Source organism: Oreochromis aureus, linkage group 16 (genome assembly GCF_013358895.1).
Source record: "Oreochromis aureus strain Israel breed Guangdong linkage group 16, ZZ_aureus, whole genome shotgun sequence".
Lineage (NCBI taxonomy): Eukaryota > Metazoa > Chordata > Actinopteri > Cichliformes > Cichlidae > Oreochromis > Oreochromis aureus.
In genome coordinates this window covers 27,853,492-27,874,914 of record NC_052957.1, presented here as the reverse complement: position 1 = coordinate 27,874,914, position 21,423 = coordinate 27,853,492, and the positions used below count along the sequence as shown (strand labels likewise).

The window sequence follows — 21,423 nt, the reverse complement described above, 5'->3', positions numbered from 1 at the left end:
GTGCAATGAAGATTCAATGAGGAAGGGTCATTCGTTTAAGTTTGCTTAAGAGCTTTTCAGAGGCACACACACACACACACACACAGTCACATAATTGTTGACTTTCACAAAATATTAAAAACACAAGAAGGAATGGTCTTCAAGAGGAGAAAATAAGCAAGAAAGGGGAAACTGGAGGAATAGAAGGAAAGAGGAAATGCTTTAAAGAGTGAAGCATAAAGAAAGGAAAAAGAAAAGGAAGGAGTGTTTATGGAGGGGGAAAACGAAAGGAAGGAATGGAAGGAGATATGAAGATAGGAAGGAGGGTTAAAGAGCGCATGTGAGGGAGAAAAGTAGGAAAGTTGTGAGGGCATCAAGGAGGATGAAATAAGCTTCAAATAAAAATCAAAAGTAATAAAGTGTGAGTAATTCATAATATACAAGTGGTATAGCCTTTTTACCTTTACGGCTTGCTTATGTGATTTAACTCAGTACATCAGATGTGTAATCATGTGATTTAAGTATGACTGTGTTTTTATTTATTTTTGTATTTGTGTTTTTATTTTTGGATTTTTGAGGGATGTCTGAGTCATGCCCTTGCTGAGGAGACAGGATGGCTAGATGGCGTAGACAGTTAAGGGGATTTTCATTCAGCAGTGATTGTGGGGATTTTTCAAGGATAGAAGGAAGCTTTCATACAAGTATAAAGAGATTCTGTCTAATTGTGCAACCAGTCATATTCGTCTGATGTGCCCACAGTCTCCCTGTGTTTCTGTGTTAATGAACCATTAAACTTGAAAACTTGCTGAGACTTATTTCCCACAGCTTAAAAACAAAAGAAAAACAAGAGGTGTTTGTTGCTCCAAGTGTTCTAAGTATTTCTACATGTAAAACACAGACGTCCAATCGATATTGTGAGTTTGGTATATTTATGAATGATGGATCAATAGAACTGACCTGACCAAGCTTTTGGTGGTTTTTGGCACAAAGAAAGACCAGAAAAAAGAGTGCTGACGAGAGGCTTAGCTGTTGTTGACCCACTGTGGGCGGAGCCTCACACTGTGAGAGGGCTTGTGGTGGGGGAGGTGGGATTCGGGGGCTGCACTGCCCTTTGACACGACCTTGTCACATGAGAAGGGAACCAACACCTACTGTAGGCCTGCCAAAGAGCACAGGTTAAGGTAAGACACTGAATTATCCACTTCAGCAACTATCTGCTTACACTGCCTTCCCGTTATTGGATTCTGCTTTGTAGGCGAGTCATCTAAATGTAGAATCTCAGGATTTGTCTTCCAAATAAATTAAAAACAGCAAGGTGCAGGTTCTGTTGGTTCTACTTGTTGGTGAACAGCATTACTAAAGCCAGTGTACCATACACCAACCTACTGTATAACAGTAGCTCATTAAACCTTCAAATTGTTTTGTATCGTATATTGAAAACCACACACCAGGTATTCTAGAAATCTACCTGGACAATGTGCTCACAGCCGCCATTCAATGGAGCTAAATAACTGACACCTTTCACAGTCTACACAGGACAGAGGCTCACATTCATCACACACATTCAGCCACACTTAAAAAACTGAACCTAAAAATAAACATAATATCTCCGTAAAAAGTGTAATAAATCATAGCAGTCCTGCCGAGCTGTAAAATAAACAGTGCAGTAAAAGCAGCTTATTTTTCTGTTTTACTAAATTTTTAGTAAACTTTTTTTTTTAAAAGGAGATAAGAAAAATCTAACTGAGCAAATTATCCCATTTGTATTCAAGTATTTTTATTAAAACGGTTAAAATAATACATAATACATATTAATACATACAAGTTTAACAGAACTCTGAGCGCAGGGTTGAACAGGGTTTATGCCGTGTTGTGCTGTAGTTCTAGATGTATAGTGCTCACGGATGACAGACATTAAATACAAGCTCTTTACCTGGTTTGCAGATGTTGACTGGAGCTTTAAGAAAGGACCTTCATTCAGTATTAGACTGCCCTCAAGTGTTCATAGCTGAAAGCTATTCTGAAAGGTTTTCTGTTATGAAAAGTTTTTTTGTAGGTTACTATTAAATAATACTTAACTGGATACAATTTAAATTCACAAACTTTGTCTTCACATTGGTGGAAAATCTAAAACAACCAATTCTTTTTCTTTTAAAAAATAGTAGGCACAGCTTTTATATCTCAAATGCTAGTAGACGTAAGTATAGCAGCATAGTTACTATATAGCAGACACAGCAATAATACTTTTTAATGCACCTTTTTTCTGACAGCGGATGTCAGAAAACGTTATTTCCCAACAGACATGGGAAATAATACTTAAATTAACTGCTTAGGTGAACTCCTTAACTGGTAATTGTTGTAACTGGCATAAAAAGAATAAAAATGGTGTACAATATAACAGAACTACTAACAGTATTAATTTTTGCAGTGTTGTTATTTTATATGTATGGACTTGAAGTGCTGGTACATGAGCAGAAGTCAGAAAAAGTATCAGTACTATTAGCTGTAATCGTAGCAGTATTATGTGTAAGAAAGAGCTGCAGTGTCAGTTTGTCTGGTGGTTGTAGTTGTTGTAATACTACTAAAATGTAGCAAAAGTAGCAGTATTAAAAGCACCACTGGCATAGTACTAGTGTTAGTAGTGCTGTGGAACTAAAGCAATGTGGGTCACATAATTGGCAGTAACGGTAGCAGTATGCCGATGACCATGTTGTGCTCACATTTTGGTTGTGGTCTGTTTACAGGTTATGAATGTGTCAGGAAAGAAGTTCTGCTAAGAGAATGAACAATTGTAATCGGTGAGTAATCGATAACATCCGTTTTATGCTTTCTGTCTCCTGATTCACTGACTGCACTGCCAGACGGTTTTTGTCAAGTCTTGACAGGGCAGAGAATATAAATTAGCAGGGATTGCAAACACATTAGTTTTCTGCACATTTCAGCAAACAGCCTCTGGATTCCAGTTTTGTTCAAGCTTTGGATAGTTAAATGGTCTTAAATGTCATCAAGGCTTCTTAGCAGTTTTACAACTCCATGGTGTTTTCATAAAAAGTAACATAAGAAAACAGTTTTAACGTTGATTAATTTTTTGTGGTCACGTTAATAAGTTAATAAAGACAGAGCATGCAGGTTTTCTATAGCTAACATTTAGATATAGTGTTAATTACTGTCGTGGGTAAAAAAGATAATTAGTTCATTTTCAAAACATTTTGTTGCTTTTCTTATAACAATTTATCAGCTAGCTTGTTGTCCTGTTTCGTCAGACCTTTTTTCAGTGCTGTCACTTTAAACAGGGAAATTCTTTATATTTTATACATTTATTAAGATATAATATATATTTCGTAGCGTGAGTTGGGAATGACATTTGTTTATTTATTTACTTAATTAACTTTTACTTTTACTTACATTTATGTTCAATTAGCAACACAGCTGGAACGAACCAAAAACAAACATGTGTGGGGGTGTTCTGTCTGTACCAGTCAGACTTCAACACAAATATAAACACACAGAGAAGTGTCTTTGGTTTGTAATTTCTATTTTTGACTGCAATGAAAACAGTCAAACACGCTTTAATTATTTGAAAAAAATATTTTAAAATATTTAAATTATTTTAAAAAGTTGCTAAAACTGTCCAATAAAAACAATTTAAGAGAGCCTAAAATTCAGTGGGCACGCCGCAAGATTTTGAGATGAGTCACAGGTTGGGTTTGGGTTTAATGCTTACCCTAAGAGCTAACAACGTCATTCAGCACTTCCTTCAAAACGGTCCCACCTGCTAACATGCTTGTATCAGCACACCGAGAGAGAAACGGGTAGGCCCATGTTCATGTCACAATTACAGCTTAGCGTTCTTATTGGCTAAATTTAAGAGACATTCACGTGAAGACTCAAAGTAATGCAGAAGTAATTCACACAGTTAAAAACAACACCGAGGTCACCCTCAAATTTTGACTTGACCTTGATAAATGTATGTAAAATATGTCTTCATTTGGCTGGTTTTGACAGCGCAGATGTTTAAATAAATAGATCCACTTTAACTACATTTATTAGGATTTTGCACGCACCTTTAATTTGCTGTTAAAACTGACCGGTCAATTGTGACCAGAACACTAAAGTAAGGGGGTGGGGGTGCACTCGACAGGAGGGTTAAGTGAGGGTTAAATCTTTCTGCAGTACAAAATGTTGAAGACTTAGAACTGTGTTTTAGTTACACCTTGCTAGTACGAGGTTTGACCATTTTTGCCTTCAGAACTCTCAATTCCACCACACCCCTAAGGTTCTCTGTTGGATTGAGATCTGGTGATTGTGGAGACCCTGTGGTTACAGTGAACTCACTGTCATGTTTGATATTATCTGAGCTTTGTGACGTGGCACATTATCCTGCGGGTCTATCCTGTGGTCATAAAGGGACGGACATGGTCAGTAACAGGTAGGCAGAGGCATTTAAACAATGCTCAGTTGGTATTAAGGGGCCCAAAGTGTGCTAAGAAAATATTCCAAGATGAATCCATGTATTCACAGTTGCTCTTCTAGATATCTTAGTTGTAACGGGTGGTTATTTGAGTTACAATTGTATTCCTGTCAGGACAAAAGATTCTGGCTATTCACCTCTGACCTCTGGTATCAACAAGGCATTTTCTTCGTGAAAACTGCTGCTCGCTGGATATTTTATTTTTTTAGATGATTCCCTGTAAACATTAGAGATGGCGGTGCTAGAAAAACCTCACTAGATCAGCAGTCTCTGAAATACTCACACCAACCCCTGTGGCACTAACAAGCATGCCATGTTTAAAATCACTTTTCTTCTCCATTCTGATGCTCAGGTTGAGCAGGTCATCTTAGTCATGTCTACATGTCTAAATGAGTTGCTGCTATGTGATTGACTGATTAAAGACATTTTCATCAACAAACAGTTGGACAGGTGCACCTAAACTTGTTTTTCAGCATAAGTATATTGAGCATACTCTCATAATTTTATGCTGACTATTAAGAACATGTAACAAAACAGGAGCTCCCACCTGACCAAAGTCCCTGTTGTATATACGTTAGCATGTAGGATCCTGGGTAAACAGTGAGTAAATATGTATGCCCGTAAACTGTATGTTCCATCTGGACCACAGGACACTGTCAGATGCCTCTCGTCCTCACTATAGTCGCAGTCATCATCAGCACATTTCCAGCTTGTGTAAACACAATAAGGGCAGGGGTCACCCCCTGGTCACTTACACTGTCAGTGGCTCTCATAATGCCGCAATGAAAGTTTGATTCTGATTGAGACAAAAGCAAAGGTAGGAAAACAAGAACTGGGACGCAAACTAGAGGAAAAAGGGAAACTAAACCAGTTTATGTTTCTTACTCAGATGTGCAGAACTTTAACTGGCAGGTCATCGATTGCACTGCATTCACTGATAGGAGGGGCATTTCAGTTTGAGCAGCGATGTCGCAATAGTTAGTATTTCACAGAGGCTGTGTCCTTTTAGAGTAGGGGAATTTTGTTGTTGGAATATCAGTAACTTGTGGTAAGTCTTGAAGCTGTAACTTTACACATGTAGAGTGACTGGGCTGTTTGTCTCCCATGCAATGCAGAAAATTCTGTTTAGCCGGTTGAGTGAACAGATAAGATTGAGCTGTGATAAAGTCAGCAGTGCTTGGCATTGACTAACAGTGTATTTTAAATACTAGAAATCTTTTTTTTTCAGTCAGTCACTGGTTATGTAGCATGTTGAAATGCTTTCATTTAAAATGATATGCACAGATCTAAGAGTACACATATCAATGGTTGATTGTATTTTCTGCTGCTTTGTTGCCAAGATTACACTGAAACCTGACAAATTCTGCTCCTACACAGAGAGGGAGTTTGTTGTGGAGACATGCAGATGGTATGCCTGACAGACTTTGAGGAGTATGCTAAGGAGCATCTCTCAAAGGCCACCTGGGATTATTATGCAGCTGGAGCCGATGAATGCTGCACCAGGGACGACAATCTGCTGGCTTACAAGAGGTACAGTGAGCAAAATAAAGTTGATCCAGACATTCAAGGTTATTGCACAAGCATAATGCACGTGTTTCCATAGTGATTTTTTTTTTTTTGCAATGTTTGTCAAATAAGACCTTCTATCTAAAGGCAGCACAAAGGAGAAACATTTTTTTTTTACCACATTCATCGTGACCACAGACATGCAGGCAGCGCTGCAGTGGTGCAGCTTCAACACACTAAAGACATAATCTCTACATTATGAATAGAATAGGAGCAAACACAACTGAAAAACACTTTCAGTACCGAGCCAAAGATCATGTGAGGGCACGGCCTGTTTCTGTGGACTTTGGATGGCTGTAACTGATTTCTGTAGTACAGTTTTTGTTGCTGTGATACCAAATAATCAGTAACAGGCTGTTTTAGGTTTTACTCAGTGTTGACGCTGCACCGTTCCTCCAACCTCCTGTGGTGAACAGTTTGGAAAGTTGCACTACTGCTGGGATAAAGATTTTTTTTTTGTGAGGATGTTTTCTCCCTTGTCTCCTTCTGCATTCCTCTCAGCTTTCCTAATGTCTCCATGAAGACTGATAAAGCGCCTTTTTTGTAAAGTCCCAGTATATGTTTTTGCCACGAATCTGTTATCATTTTGCTGATAAATTTTGTCCCTTTGAGAAATGATCACATTGGATTGTTTCCTTAATATATCACCAGTAATAGCTTTGGGGAAAACAGAATCCCCAAGTCTTCTGCCTCTTCACATTCAGAGGAATATAACTTCATTAGTAAAGTGTCTGTGTAGGTTCTCAATCCATCCAGGCCATAATAATCCAGGGAACTTGGAAAGAAAAGCAGCTAAGCTATACTCATCACATGAGCCTAGGTGTAAAAAAGGGTTTGTGTCGTTTTTCACTTTTCACTTTCCCTTTTTCACACCTTTCCTCATGTAATGAGGCACATGATCAGATGAGCGTTAAAACGTCTTCAGGAAACTTAAAGAAGTCCAGTTGCTTCCTTACTGATATGTTATCATGACAGCGTTTTGACCCTGAGACACATTGTTTTTAAAGTGAAGCTTCTGCTGAATGAGTATACACAATACAATAAAATAACACAAAGATTGTCTTGTAGCATGTGATCTTGTTAGTTACATGTTCGACTGTGCTTCACGCTCAGGATCCGTCTGAGGCCTCGTATCCTGCGGGACGTGTCAGTGAGCGACACTCGGACCACTGTGCAGGGGACGGAAATCAGCTTTCCTGTCGGTATCGCACCTACTGCCTTTCACTGCCTGGCCTGGCATGAAGGGGAGGTGGCCACAGCTCGGGGTAAAGACTTTTGTGTCAAGATTATGTGGGTCAGTAAATGGATCTTTATGTTTGTCTGTGTGCTTTTTTTACTTAATAGATTATTTTAAAGTCTAAGAGTGTTTCACACAGAGTTAAATCCTGGCTAATTAGTGCTTAGTAGCAGCTAATAAAATAGTAGAATTTAATTGACTAAAGCTGGAGTGCAGATGGCGTGAGCCTTAGAACAAGCCGTTATTTGTCAGAGAATTTCATTGGTTAGTTTGTTTCCTGTGGTCTGAATCAGTTGACCACTTTGTAAACTTGTAGCTTTTTCCCATGGTTAGATTGTTACACTGAGAAAAATTCAAGTGAGCTAAAATGCATCATTATACACAACGTGAGAACATTCACTCAGCTTACAGGCAAATGTGTCTGGGGCAAGAGCAACAAAAGTGAATACAAGAGAAAAGGTGCCATGTTATGGACTATTGGAGACTGTGGAGAATTTATATTAATTTCACTGCTAGTTGGCATCTATGGTACCCTGCTACATCCCAGCATGCAAAGTGTACGTGGCTAGTGGAAGGTGTTTAGCTCAAACTTGCAATGAGCTTCTGGTAGTTGAGTCTACTGTACAATATAAAGCGCCTTGAGGCGACTTTTGTTGTGATTTGGCGCTATATAAATAAAATTGAATTGAATTGAATTGAATTGAATCAGATTTGGACTTTGGTTTGCGCTCATTCACACCGTAAACTAACCACTCTGGAGTTTGTTTGGAGCCCGACTGAGACAAACTCCTCCAAAAGCTCTTGGTGTGGTTGTTGGAGTTGTTTTGGTCCACAGCTGAGTATGATTACCTTGTTGACACCTGCACAAGGCAAACACACTGAGGGGGAAAATGAACCAGAGTTTGAATTAAACACACTAAACTCCACAGGCGTGAAAACACCCTAAGAGGCTTCAAGCCTAATATTTCATAACCTTAAGCCTTGAGATGTGTTATTGAGAATCTCACCCACATCTGCTATGGACGCCAAAAACCCTTTTTGCATGAGGCTGTAAGTATGTTTTTGTTGTAAAGTTGGACATTTAAATGCAGGAGTCATAGTAACACCCCAACCTTCATCTCACAGCCACCGAGGCGCTCAACACCTGCTACATCACCAGCACATATTCCACATGTTCAGTGGAGGAGATCGTGGCGGCAGCACCCAACGGTTACCGCTGGTTCCAGCTGTATGTGTACCGAGACAGGAAGCTGTCGGAACAAATGGTGCACCGCGTAGAGGCGCTCGGGTACAAGGCATTGGTCCTCACTGTCGACGTCCCCTATACTGGAAAGCGCCGCAATGACATTCGCAACCAGTTCAAACTTCCACCGCATCTCAAAGTAAAGAACTTTGATGGAGTATTTCAGGTAACAGCCAACAGTTTTTTATATATTCATTGTACTCTAAAAAATGCAAGTACTTAGCTAAGAACACAAAATGAGCTAAGACAAAGACTGTACTCATATTCAACTGTGTTTTTGATGTTTATTTTATACCGTCATAAATGGTACAGATACAATCGTTGCCCCTTGGCAGTAATTTTAATGCTAATTTCTAAGAATCTATTACCTTACAGTCTGGAGTACAGTATTTGTCCATCAGGAAGGTGGACTTCAACTTATATGTACAAGATATCCAAATTCTAATGTTACTTAAATGCGCCAGCAGTGTCAGAGTTGTCCCATTATTGCATTTTCAGTAAACAACAGCACATTTGTAAACCAGAGTGGACACTTAAGAACAGTTGTACAATCACAAACATGCACTGTAAGCAGGAGACTGCAGGTCCAGAGGAGTATGGGATACCAGCTAACACCCTGGACCCCTCAATCAGCTGGAAGGACGTCTACTGGCTACAGTCCATCACACGCCTCCCTATCATCATCAAGGGTATCCTGACCAAGGAGGACGCCGAGCTGGCCGTGGAGCATGGTGTCCAGGGCATCATCGTGTCAAACCACGGGGGGAGACAGCTGGACGGAGGCCCAGCCTCGGTACTCGCTGTCCACATTCATCGCTACATTCTTTTATTTAAGATCATATTCATAAAATGTACGATAGATAACCAGCGAATGTCTGGGATCAGTCTATTTCACAGCATTTTTCATCACTAATTAAAATTAATTATGTTACCACTTCACAGCAGTAAAATTTCATAGCAATAACCCTGAGCTGCAGAAAGTACGGGCTTGCTATAATCTAATCTTAGCATGTGCTTATTGACCTATAGTAGCTTACTCAGATACATATCAGACTGTTCAGCGGTGCAGTAAGGTTATCTCTGTCCCTCTTATAACAGATTGATGCGCTGCCAGAGATTGTGGACACTGTACAAGGCAGAATTGAGGTCTATGTTGACGGAGGAATCAGAACAGGAAGTGATGTACTGAAAGCGCTGGCCTTGGGGGCCAAGTGTGTTTTCATTGGCCGTCCAGCAGTGTGGGGCCTCGCATACAAGGTACGATTATGACAGCACATTGAGGTGTTTGTTTTCATTGAATGTAGTAATTATTTAGTTAACACCAAGTATGCATTTGAGATTACAGAATTCAATTTGCTTTTAATTTAAATATGCCCTGTGTGATCTTTTAGGGAGAAGAAGGAGTGAGGGAAGTCCTGCAAATCTTAAACGATGAGTTCCGTCTGTCTATGGCTCTATCAGGTGAGTCTGATGCAAACTTAAAGGAGATCGCTGTAATCATGCTAATATATAAACAGGCTTTAGCGAACATTCCAGCATCATTATTATTATTATTACTGTTTTATATTTATATATTATGTATATTTACTGATCCAGGTTGCAGGAATGTAGCTGAAATCAACAGGAACCTCATTCAGTTTTCCAAGCTGTGACCGCCAGCAGAGGGCAGCACTGAGGACAATTATCCCACTAAACAAGACTGAGACTTAAACAAAGAGCCTGAGAATTCATTATTACAAAAAAAAACAGAAACAAATTTACCTCACGCAGTACATGCAAACAACTATCATAGGTCAGGAATAAATTGTGGGACTTCTGATATATATTCATGCCAGACTACGAGTGAGTGTTTTAGAAAGCTGAGAGTCAGTTCAAGGTTTATCAAGCTGTTTTAGCTCGTGAAGGGAGGAAAGGAAGGGATGGAGGCACTTACCATGAAACCTTTTTTTTCTATTCTGCTGTAACGAATCAAGATGAGTGCACTCTGTACACTGTGGTTTGAAATGCTGCCAGTTCTTATGGCTGAATAAACTCTAGCATGTGGCAAATATCTGTTGCTCTTTTCTGGATTTATTAATTTCATGTGTAGTATCTGATCTGATCTATATGAAACTTAATGTTTAAACTTTTAATAAGTGGATTAGCTGCAGGTCAGGTTCTCATCAGCACCAGTGAAGTTCTAAATTGAAAAATTCATGTTGTCTGTTGTCACTGCATTATGTCTTGTTCAGTACGTTGCATATTTTTGGCTTCCATTCATCTTTTAACTATAGAGTTTAAAATGCCATCAATTTAAAACCGTAATTTGAACAGTGCAGTTCTTCCTTTTGCAAAATCATGCAAGCACACAAGGTCACTAAAGGGCCTGTGTGTGTCAACATGTATCATTAAAAACCTAAAAGCAAAAGCGGCTTCTGAAGCAACTTTTCTTATTTCGCTGACATGATCTCAAGTGTGACACTGTCGGGTGGAGAGCATCAAAATGCGGAAAGAAACCTAAAGTGAGAAAGAGAAGTAGCACAGGAAGTAACTGAGATCTTGGTTAAGCTAAAACGGTGAAGCTCACTCAGACGCTTCAACTCTTCAACCAGCTGGCACAGTGGAGCAGACATTTTCTGCTCAGTCTTTCTTTTTAGAGTTTGTTTTGGATCAACTGCCAGGCTGGAGGGAGGGCTCGGGTCCAGTCTGCTGAGGAAGCTTTCCTCTTCCAGGTAGGTCACCCACAAATGTCCCTTTTTTGTACTTTTACAAAAGTGCAGGTGAGGCAGCTGCACAGCACACAGCAAAGTGCCACCAAGTCATGTGTGTATATTTCAGCTGTACAAGGATACTACAGAAGTGTAGCGTTTCACTTATTTATAACCAGTTACCTCGATATTATTGGTATTAAAGTGATTTGTCTTCTCATTATTATTAAGAGTCGAGGTAAAGTGCAAGTGTGCGCACAATCGTTAACAATGAGCTTTATGTACGAGGTCAATAAAGGTCGAACGCAACAACATCAACCTTTTAAAAAGCAAAACCAAAGCGTTTGTCACACAGCTGATCTTATCTGCTTATCTCCTGACAAGCATGCTAACCAGACTGCTGAACGGGAGCCGTGAAGTCGGATTGGGTTTTTTGCATAACAGGATGAAATATTACAGAATTTTTCACAGACTGTACATCAATTTCAGCATGCACATTTGAGGTTTTCTTCACGAGGAAGTGCGAGAGTTGTGATGGGAATGATGACGAGAACATTTGAAGTGAAGTTCAGTGAAGGTTGTGTTGTCTGCCATCATGTGAGGCCACATCAAATATGCTGTGAAAAAACAAGAATGCTGCAATAGGAAACTTTGAAGCACATCTGACTAAATCATTGTGCGAGATGCACCAACAAACCAACCTAACAGAGGAGTGTTATTTCTGTGTCTAAGTCGAATCCATACTCACACAAATACAAATCTTTGCCTAACCTACAAAAGTATTGTATGTGGACCTAAGCTAGGAAGAATTTACTGTAGTAAAGTAGACACTGCCAAAAAGTGCTTTGTTGTCCACAAATACATTTATGCTCACTGAAGTGTTACTTTTTTTTAATTTCTTCATGTAGGAAGTCTCATCAGCGGAACAACAGTCCTCAACCCCAAGAGGCCAATGACATGGGGTAAGGAAGGTTTTCATCATTACATTATTTCATCATTTCTCATCTGGTTAATCAATATTCAACACTTTTGTGAAACATACAATAGAAATGAGTTGAGGGTGATTTTTTTTTTTTAAGTGAAGGTTTTAGAAGAAGGAGCAGAAGAAATTTCTTTAGAGACGTTTTACCAGCCACAACAGCGAGGCTGACATTTTCACTCAGCGCGCGCGCGTGTGTGTGTGTGTGTGTGTGTGTGTGTGTGTGTGTGTGTGTGTGTGTGTGTGTGTGTGTGTGTGTCTTATGGGAAAATGTGGTTGTGGAGACACCTGCTGCAGCAGGAACACCCACCCAAAAAAGTAGTTTTGAGCTCATCTGCTCATGTTTATATCTGTATGAAGACAGATTTTGTCAACAACTGAGAGAGTTGCAATCACAAAGCTGCAGAGTGGAGGTTGAGTTTAAAAGATGAGTGTGTTCTGAGAAGTCACTCGTAGTGCAGTTTCACTGAAAGATTACTCATAACTTGTAACATATTGCCTCTCATCACATGTGTAATTAGTAACCAAGTTAGGATCTGCTTGTCTATAGTCACACTGGAAAAACATGGGAACATGTATAACAGAATTTGGGTTTTATTGTATATGTGAGGCCATGTGTTCCTATTGTTGACTGAACTAACATGTCATGTAGATGCCTTTTCACCTGAGTGTAACACCCACAGCAGGAAACCGTTTTAACAGGAGACGTAGTGCATTTTAAAAAAGTCCACTGCTTCCTCTTTTTCAGGCCACAGGACACGCACTACAAAACAGATAAGGGACTTTTGCAAATTAGGCCTTCTCCCAAGAAAAAAGCATCATTAATCAAATGTTTCAGATCTGAGATGCTTTGAGCGGTAGAGAGGGTCCGCTGAAGAAAGCAGCATTTTTACATGCTTCTAAGAGGAAGTGCCGAGAGGCAACACAATGAATATTTCTACCAATTAAAAACAGCGTAGCTGCAACCTAAAATAAACTCACCAGATGTTTAATTTGTGACCTTGTTTGCACTAGTGCACATGATAAGTTTAAAAAACCAAATCCATAATTCTGCAAATTGTTTGAATCTGAACATCACTTCGTAAAATGACAGTGAATGACAGACTTGTTCATTTACCGTGAATCCTTCCTGTGCAGGGCGAATGGAGACGACAGCGGGGCAGGTAGGCTGAGCCGCAGACTGTCTCGTCTAGGCAGCAGGCATCAATCCAGGGATCAGAGACACCTGGCTCAGCAAGAAAGACCTCCTCCTCCTCCTGTTCAACAAGGTGAGTGTCCATGGAGACACAGAACTATCAAATGTCAACATTTTGTGTTTAATAATGTTAAATCTTATCTTTTACAGTGGGCTTTTTCTGCTTAATATGTGCTTACTTTGGCTTTTCTGAGTAGATTTTGATGCTAAATCTTTCATGTTTCCACTGCAGCAGAAATCCATTATTTGTTCTTAGCTGTAGCTCAGCGTACCTGCAGCATCAGCAGGACTATCGGCTTCTCTCACCTCTCAAATTCGGTGAAATTTGTGTTTCCCCTCCATAGATGACAGGCCAGCTCCACCAGCACTTGTTGTGCCTCCTGCTCCAGCTCCAGCTCCAGCACCAGTTTTTGTTCTCCCACCACCCATGGAAATACCACCTAAACGCCCCGACAAATCAACAAAGCCCAAGCTTCCTCCCCGGCCCCTGTCCAAGGTGTTCAGTAGCACTGACCATGGAGAGGATGTGTTAAAGGTCTTTATTACTGTCTGAACAGCTGTTTGTTATTAAATTATTTTGAGGGTTAATTTTAACAACTAACCCATCGAATTATTTTCCCCAAAGGGCTTTGATAGTTTTCGGGGAGATGAGACGCTCTGTGATGTTGTCTTAGTTCCTGGAGATAGCAAGGAAAAGTTTCCCGTCCACAGAGTCATCATGGCTTCATCCAGCGACTACTTTAAAGCGATGTTCACAGGTTTGTTGTCCTTTCTATAGTTGAGGCACTGCACTGAGACAGAAAGCTAACAGTGACATTGTAGTCATCATAAAAGTGCAGTTTTGTAGGAAGGAGGTATGTATGTTTGTAACGCCGTGCAACAGACAAAAAAGGTTTTCTGTTTGCTTAACTCATACTTACTCTTAAGATAGATGAAAATTAGCAAGCATCTTAAAAAACCCCAAAAGGAAGTCTGTTTAGAGATTCTGGCTCCTCTTTGCTCACAGCTTCCTTTGAGATAAGATTTTCACAGAAGATATTTACATCTGAATACATAATTAACAATTTACATAAACTTCATGTTGTGCATTGTTACATCTGTGCGTCTTGCTGACTGCACATCATGCCTGCACAAGGCAAATCTTCTAAAGCAATGCAAATACATGCTTTCTGTCTCTTTTTGATCCTTGCTTGTTCTTGTTCAGGAGGCATGAGGGAGCAGGAGATGAGAGAGATCAAGCTCCATGGGGTCACTAAGTTGGGCTTAAAGAACATTATAGACTTCATTTACACATCCAAAGTGAGCCTCGACATGGGCAATCTTCAGGACACACTGGAGGCCGCAAACTTCTTGCAGGTCATGCCAGTCCTGCGGTTTTGCAATCAGCTTCTGAGCAGTGAGGTGAGCACTTCTTCTTTCAGTTTAAGGTCACATTCGTTCAGGATTCTGCTAATTATATTCAAGTACACTGGAGGCCTAGCTTATAAGCTGCCAAATCCCTCTGATTGCTTCTTTGTCCTTCCCATCCACTCTTTCTCAGGATCAGAACATAATATGACATTGGAAGGGAGCCATAGCAACGAATGACAATGCAGTATAGAGCAAAGACTATTTACTCCAACTGTTTGATGACTCTATTTTCTGTTATGTTCATTGCAGATCACTATTGATAACTGTGTGGAAGTTGAGCGCATAGCCACAGACTTGCTTCTAGAGGACGTTCAGCAGAATATAGGTAAGTGATATGTCTGTGGATATTAAAGTACTTATGTGTGATTACCGCAGATCTTTGATTATCAGTGGTTATTATTTAATGGTTATTAAATGTTTCCAGTCATCAGCACTACCTGAAATAAGTATATCTATTCTTATATCATCCTCATTGTATGTGGCCCCTCATTGATCAATAGAAAACTATATCTAAAACTCTAATAAACTTGGTAATTTTCATTGATTGTTGATTATCTGTATCACATCAGGTGAGTTTGTGAGTCAGAACCTCTCAGAGTTAGTGGAGTGTGGCCGCTACCTTGAGCTCTCCGAGACCAGCATGGCCAACGCTCTTTCCAGCAATTCGCTGAAAGGTTTCTCGGAACTGGAGCTCTATCATATCGCAAGAGGATGGCTGGACCACGAGCCTGCCAAACGCCGAACTTCAGTCTATGCCTTGATGCGGCACATTCGCTTCCCACTGATGAGCCCCAATGAGCTGATTCAGATCTCTCAGGATGATGAAGAAGAACGCGACTCTCTGATGCGCTCTGAGACAGCCTGTGTGAACCTCCTGCTGGAGGCCAGTAACTACCAGATGATGCCTTACATGCAGCCAGCCCTGCAAACAGAGAGGACACAGATACGGTCAGACGCAACTCATATTCTGGTCCTGGGTGGTGTAATGCGACAACAGCTGGTGGTGAGCCGGGAGTTAAGGCTGTACGATGAGAAGACCGGCCATTGGAGGGCCCTGAAGCCCATGGAGGTGCCACGCTATCAGCATGGTGTGGCTCTTCTAGGCGGCTTTCTCTTCATTGTTGGAGGTAAGAGCAGAGTACACACATAAACACACAAACAGCCAATTCAAGCCATGTGTTCATCTAACATGAGTATTTAATTTTGAATAAGCCAGCATTTTTAGTTCAAGCATCATCAAAACTAAGCATGACTAAATGATCTACACTGATATGAACAGGTTGTAATTGGCCTTTTGTTGCAATCACCAAGAAAACACTGAATCTTCTTGACTTCTCAGGTCAGAGTACTTACGACACAAAGGGCAAGACAGCCATAGACAGCGCCTACCGCTACGATCCACGATTTGACAAGTGGTTACAGATTGCTTCACTCAATGAGAAGAGGACTTTCTTCCATCTCAGTGCCCTGAATGGGAAGCTGTTTGCAGTGGGAGGAAGGAATGCATCGGGAGAAATTGGTGAGCTGTAACAAATTTCTTTTCCAGTGTGTCTGTAAGCTGATAACCTCTTTCTTTTTACCATTCAGTTCTTTTTCTACTAAAAAAGTAACGTTTGAATTGTTCAAAAGATGCTTATGGATACTCCTGCTATCACTGTTCTATTACAGCTGTCACTATTACGATTCTTTAATGCCATTTAAAAAAAAGTATATGCTGAATAAATTGCATAAACATCCCTCTGTGATGTTGCTCAGATACGGTGGAGTGCTACAATCTGAAGAAAAATGAGTGGACCTTTGTGAACAGTATGGTGGAGCCCCACTATGGACATGCTGGAACAGTCCATGAAGGCCTCATGTACATTTCAGGTAAGACAGTAATTAACACTGTTAAAACATATCCTGCAGTATAAGATTATAAAGTAATTCCTAGCATTTACAGATTTTTCCAGCTTTTTTTTTTAAAACATGAGAAATAGGCTGTATTTACACCTTTAATATGACATGATAAGTCTACAATCATTAATTAACTAATCCTCTGCATTAAAATGTAAAGTAAATACAGTTAAAATTATAAAGCATACATACATAGTTTATAAAATAGTTAAAACTGCTGATTCACACACAACCAATTCACTAAAAATGAACTTAATTAATTTTACATAGATTCATTTATAATTTTGTAAAATTATGAAAGGCCGAGTGGTCACGCTGGAGGATTTCTACTGTGGCAGAAGCAAAGCTTATGAAATCAGTCTTAAATCTAATTTAAACTCTTAAAGGAGCTTCAAATACAAGTGGGTTCACTTCACCTGAAAAACACAATCCCCAATCAGACTTTTAGTCAAAACTTGGTAATAACAGCACTCTCCTGCCAATTAAAGCTCATGTCTTACAGCAATATTTAATAGTACTTATAGTGTAAAGGTAAGCTTTGTGTATTTTAACAGGAAATTGCCAAAAATGTATACATATATTTAATATTTCACCATGTTTTCAGAATCCCAGCTAGTGAAAAGGTTTGCAAAACTTTGTTTGTTTGCGCTCCCTTTATTATTTAACTGTATTCGCCTATTATTATTTGATTCAAATTATCTTCATAACTATAAATTGAGATGATTTAAAGCATTTTTTTTCTCATCCTGTTACATTTTCAGCTCTTGTGAATGTTCAGTTTTCTCAGTTTGCAAAATTTCAACATCTGACTTACTTTTTATATCATAAATGTTACTGTTTAGTTCACTCCTGTTGTTAAAATGTAGATATATGAGAGCATGCTAGCAAACCAAATAGTGAAATGTAACGATTCAAAGCAGATTTAAAAGGTTAAACACTGTGCTGCACAGAAGAGTGTTAAATACCACTGAATGGAGTCTATTTGTCATTATGTTTGCAGTGCAAATGATAAATGACCACATAACCATTTCGAGAACTGTTGTTTCAGTTTCATTTCAATTATAGATTTTCTATAAGAGAGAGCGATCAGTGCCATGGTCAGAGTTAGAGGAAGATTCCTCTTGTCGTTAAAGAAAAAATGAGGAACTGACACTTAGGCAAGAGGTTGCAAATGAAACAGTTAGCAAGAAAGCTCTATAGAGTGACTGTCTGCAGTTGTATAACAATGATACTTGACTTCTCCCTTTTTTACTGAGAGTCATCAATAACAGGTCAAATTTGTGTTTGAACCATGCGCTTTGAATTGGTTCTTCTTCAGGTTCAAATTAGCAGCCGAGCAGAATAATGACCGTACAACGACGATTATTATCTGTTTTTATATATTTTTATTTTTTGCACGTCGAGATGTTTTGTCAAAGTTTTAAAAGAGCTGTCTGGAGAGAACAAGAAAACCCACCCTGACAAGATGCATTAGATAATGCTTCAGGGCTGACCTATTTGAAACCACTTCCTGTTGAGATGCACAGTCTCATGAGCGGCTCTCACCCAGTTCTCAGGCCTGTTTCTTAGCAACCTTGGACAGGAAAACGGCTTTTAGGGTTGAGAGCAGAAACAGAGTTTCACTCGTGAATCAGGAAACCTGTAGTTGAAGTGGGCCACATCGCTTTGCAACAAAGTTCAAACCCACAGTCTTCTGAAGTTACAACATGCATCTGCATTTATAGCAGTTTGAAGACAACAGCACATACTGTACTTGGACATACCACATCGTACTTACATCGACACATCCATTCTCTTTCTACCTGAGGTTCTTTGAGTTAGACAGCATGCATGCCATCAATAAGCCCACAGTGGTAATGCATGTAATTTGGTGTACGATTACAAACCACTGCTTCAACAAAAGGTTACTGAAGTATTAAACTTTTAAACGCTAAACAAAGCATTCACCATTTCTTATAGTACAACACAGACTTTCACTGTTCACTGCAGTTCAGTTGTTCGCTTGTTGTAATTAAAATAACCTGATTTCTCAATTATTGAATTAGTAGTTAGGTGTACAAGGATATAGGGTTATTTTCCCTTATCAAGAGGGCAAGTGTTAATTTTCTGACTCCGATAAATGAATAACTAATGGATAATTTGAACTCTAAAATAAACAAGACAAACCTTCATCTAATGACAAAACAGCCGTTGCTCTGGATGACCAACACCTTGGCATTTATAAATAATAAGAAAAAGATCAAAGAAAGAACACCGGCATTGCATTCATGGTGTGAAAGGAAGGATGTTAGTCACATCTGTTTTTAATGTTCGGCCACAGGAAGCAATGTGTCCATTATCTCATACTCTCCTGCAGACGTTTACATACCTATCGATCTTATAAACAACATCTGCTATTTCACCAACTCTGTATTCTTTTTGATTAAACACATTTTAGTACATGTAAAATTTACATTAAAAAATATAACTTTAAATACTAGAAATTAGAAGTAATTAGAGATAGAAAGTAACTAGGTCACTTTACCTCAGTACTTCAATAAAGCATAAAAATTCTTGCAGTTTACTCTAGTATTTACGTTATTCTTTAACCATACTAAATTTCACAGTGCAATATTATACGACATATAATAGCTTACGACATTTATTTGAAAGTTAAGCAATGACAAACATGGATTTTTAATATTTACTTTTCATACATATAACAAAATAAATAAATAAATAGCATGATCTGGGTTTGTTTTGCAGCCATGGGACCTGGGAAACTTGCACTAACTAGACCATGACCTCCTCTGTATATCAAAGTATTCTAGAGTCAAATGTGAGGCAGTCTATTTGCAGCTAAAGCTTGCACCACGTTGGGTCATCTAACAAGAAAATGATCCCAAGCACGCTGCAAATCTACAGCAGAGTGGCTAAAAAAGAGAAGACACAAGGTTTTGCACTGGCTCTGTCAAAGTCCAGACTATGCACAGCACTTTAAAAAAACTGTACGTTAACAAATACAGACAAACCTCAATGAACTGAAGCAAATGTTGTCTCTAAATGTTATCAGAGACTGATAGGGTTACAAAAAAAATAGGCTAAACTAAAGATGGTTCTAAATGCTGTTAAATCATGAGGTTTAGGTACTTTTTCACAGGATTTCATAGAGTTCTGCGGAAAAGATTTTTTTAGTATGACTGTACCAACTTGTATTAGTACAAATAATATGTAGAGTCACATCATATCAGTCAAAGGGAACATTTTACTGGACAATGAATAAGTAGGATTTTTATTGGAGTATTTTGAAGCAGTGGTATTTATGCTTTTACTAGAATTAAATATCTGTATACCAATCCTGTTCTTGTGCCAAACAGGCGGCATCACCCGTGACACCTTCCAGAAGGAGCTTTGGTGTTACGACCCGGTCGCTGACACGTGGAGTCGACGGGCCGACATGACGGAGCTCCGTGGCCTCCACTGCATGTGCACTGTGGAAGACAGACTCTATGTCATGGGCGGAAATCATTTCCGAGGCTGCAGCGACTATGACGACGTCCTGGGCTGTGAATACTACAGCCCTGACACAGACCAGTGGACGGTGGTGTCACCAATGCCTCGGGGCCAGAGCGACGTAGGTGTGACTGTGTTCAATGGGCAGATCTACGTGGTGGGAGGATATTCCTGGAACAGCAGATGCATGGTCGACATCGTGCAGCGATATGACCCAGACAAGGACGTGTGGGACAGGGTGTTCAACGTGCTGGAGCCTCTGGGGGGGATCCGTGCCTGCACAATGACAGTTCATCTGCCAGAGGGGTCAGTAGATGAGGCTCAGATACAAGATTGCCCACTTCCCACAGCTAAGAGCTCATAGCCACAGACGAGGGGGTTTCCGGCTGTTGCTGCTGTGAGACCACAAATCACATGATGAAATTTACCTGCACGCTGTGGTGAAAAGAAGGCAAAACAGGAAGTAGTGTGGGTTGCAAACACAAGTTGCATGTGCAAGCAAAGCAGGCTAGCTTACATTAGCATTCGGTAGTTTGAATACTTTACTCATACTTACAAACACTGTGCTGTTGTTAGTATCGTTTCCTGTCCTTTCATTCACTGCCAGCCATGTGGCACCCCAGCTAATCTGATGAATATGCATAATGTACATAATGCCTAAACGAAAGCTCAAACCCACCTTCCTGATCAGTTTGACTGGACATTGATTCACTGGACACTGAAGGCAAGCAAGTCAGAATTAGAGGCAAAATCATCTATTCATATAGATTACACTGAAAAATTGTATTAAGACAGAAAATCGACATTATTTCAAATGCTATTTTTGTATAGTTTGTAATTTTGTAGGCTTTTTTTGTGTATTTATTTTTTTCCATCTCTAAACCAAAAGGAATTAGCTGAATCATGACGCATGATGGATTAGGTGATTAAAACACCACAGGGTTTTGGGCAAACATTGGAAAATAAAGACGTTTTTATGGCACAGAGTCATAAGATTTCAGCTAGACTGTAGCTACAAAGATAAAATTTTGGGTGTGGAACTTCCTATTAATCAAGCCTGTATCCAACACAGACAGTCATGCTTTCACGAGGTTCGTTTCTGCTTATAAAACACTTTTAAACACAATGTAATGAGCAAAGATGTCTGTTAATGCTTTCCATTAAATTTAAGCAAAAAACCTAAAAAGACATGGAAAAGTCATTGCAGTTCACATTTCATATGTGTCTGATGTGCATTGTTTAAACATCAAATAAAAGGTTTATCTTCA

At 39.5% G+C, this 21,423-nt stretch overlaps 2 protein-coding genes across 4 annotated transcripts; both read left to right on the top strand.

Annotated features, from left to right (window-relative positions):
• Window positions 1–1,141: 1,141 nt before the first annotated feature.
• Window positions 1,142–10,548, top strand: hao2 (hydroxyacid oxidase 2 (long chain)). 3 transcript variants are annotated; one of them, XM_039600495.1, is made up of 9 exons: window positions 1,142–1,160; window positions 2,724–2,777; window positions 5,828–5,980; window positions 7,130–7,281; window positions 8,379–8,662; window positions 9,071–9,289; window positions 9,595–9,753; window positions 9,888–9,957; window positions 10,093–10,548. In XM_039600495.1, exons 2-9 carry the CDS (start codon window positions 2,731–2,733, stop codon window positions 10,146–10,148), a joined length of 1,140 nt encoding a protein of 379 aa, XP_039456429.1. In that variant the 5' UTR covers window positions 1,142–1,160; window positions 2,724–2,730; the 3' UTR covers window positions 10,149–10,548. The 3 variants fall into 3 exon arrangements, with proteins under 3 accessions (XP_039456429.1, XP_039456430.1, XP_031611432.2); XM_039600496.1 differs by lacking the exons at window positions 1,142–1,160; window positions 2,724–2,777 and adding an exon at window positions 4,264–4,408; XM_031755572.2 differs by lacking the exons at window positions 1,142–1,160; window positions 2,724–2,777 and adding an exon at window positions 5,396–5,498.
• Window positions 10,549–11,045: 497 nt separating this feature from the next.
• si:rp71-68n21.9 (kelch-like protein 9) lies at window positions 11,046–21,423 on the top strand. The gene is made up of 11 exons (XM_031755582.2): window positions 11,046–11,207; window positions 12,092–12,145; window positions 13,300–13,430; window positions 13,702–13,892; window positions 13,983–14,115; window positions 14,562–14,758; window positions 15,017–15,092; window positions 15,337–15,894; window positions 16,107–16,286; window positions 16,523–16,636; window positions 20,020–21,423. The coding sequence occupies exons 2-11, from the start codon at window positions 12,141–12,143 to the stop codon at window positions 20,517–20,519; spliced, it is 2,085 nt and encodes a 694-aa protein (XP_031611442.2). The 5' UTR covers window positions 11,046–11,207; window positions 12,092–12,140; the 3' UTR covers window positions 20,520–21,423.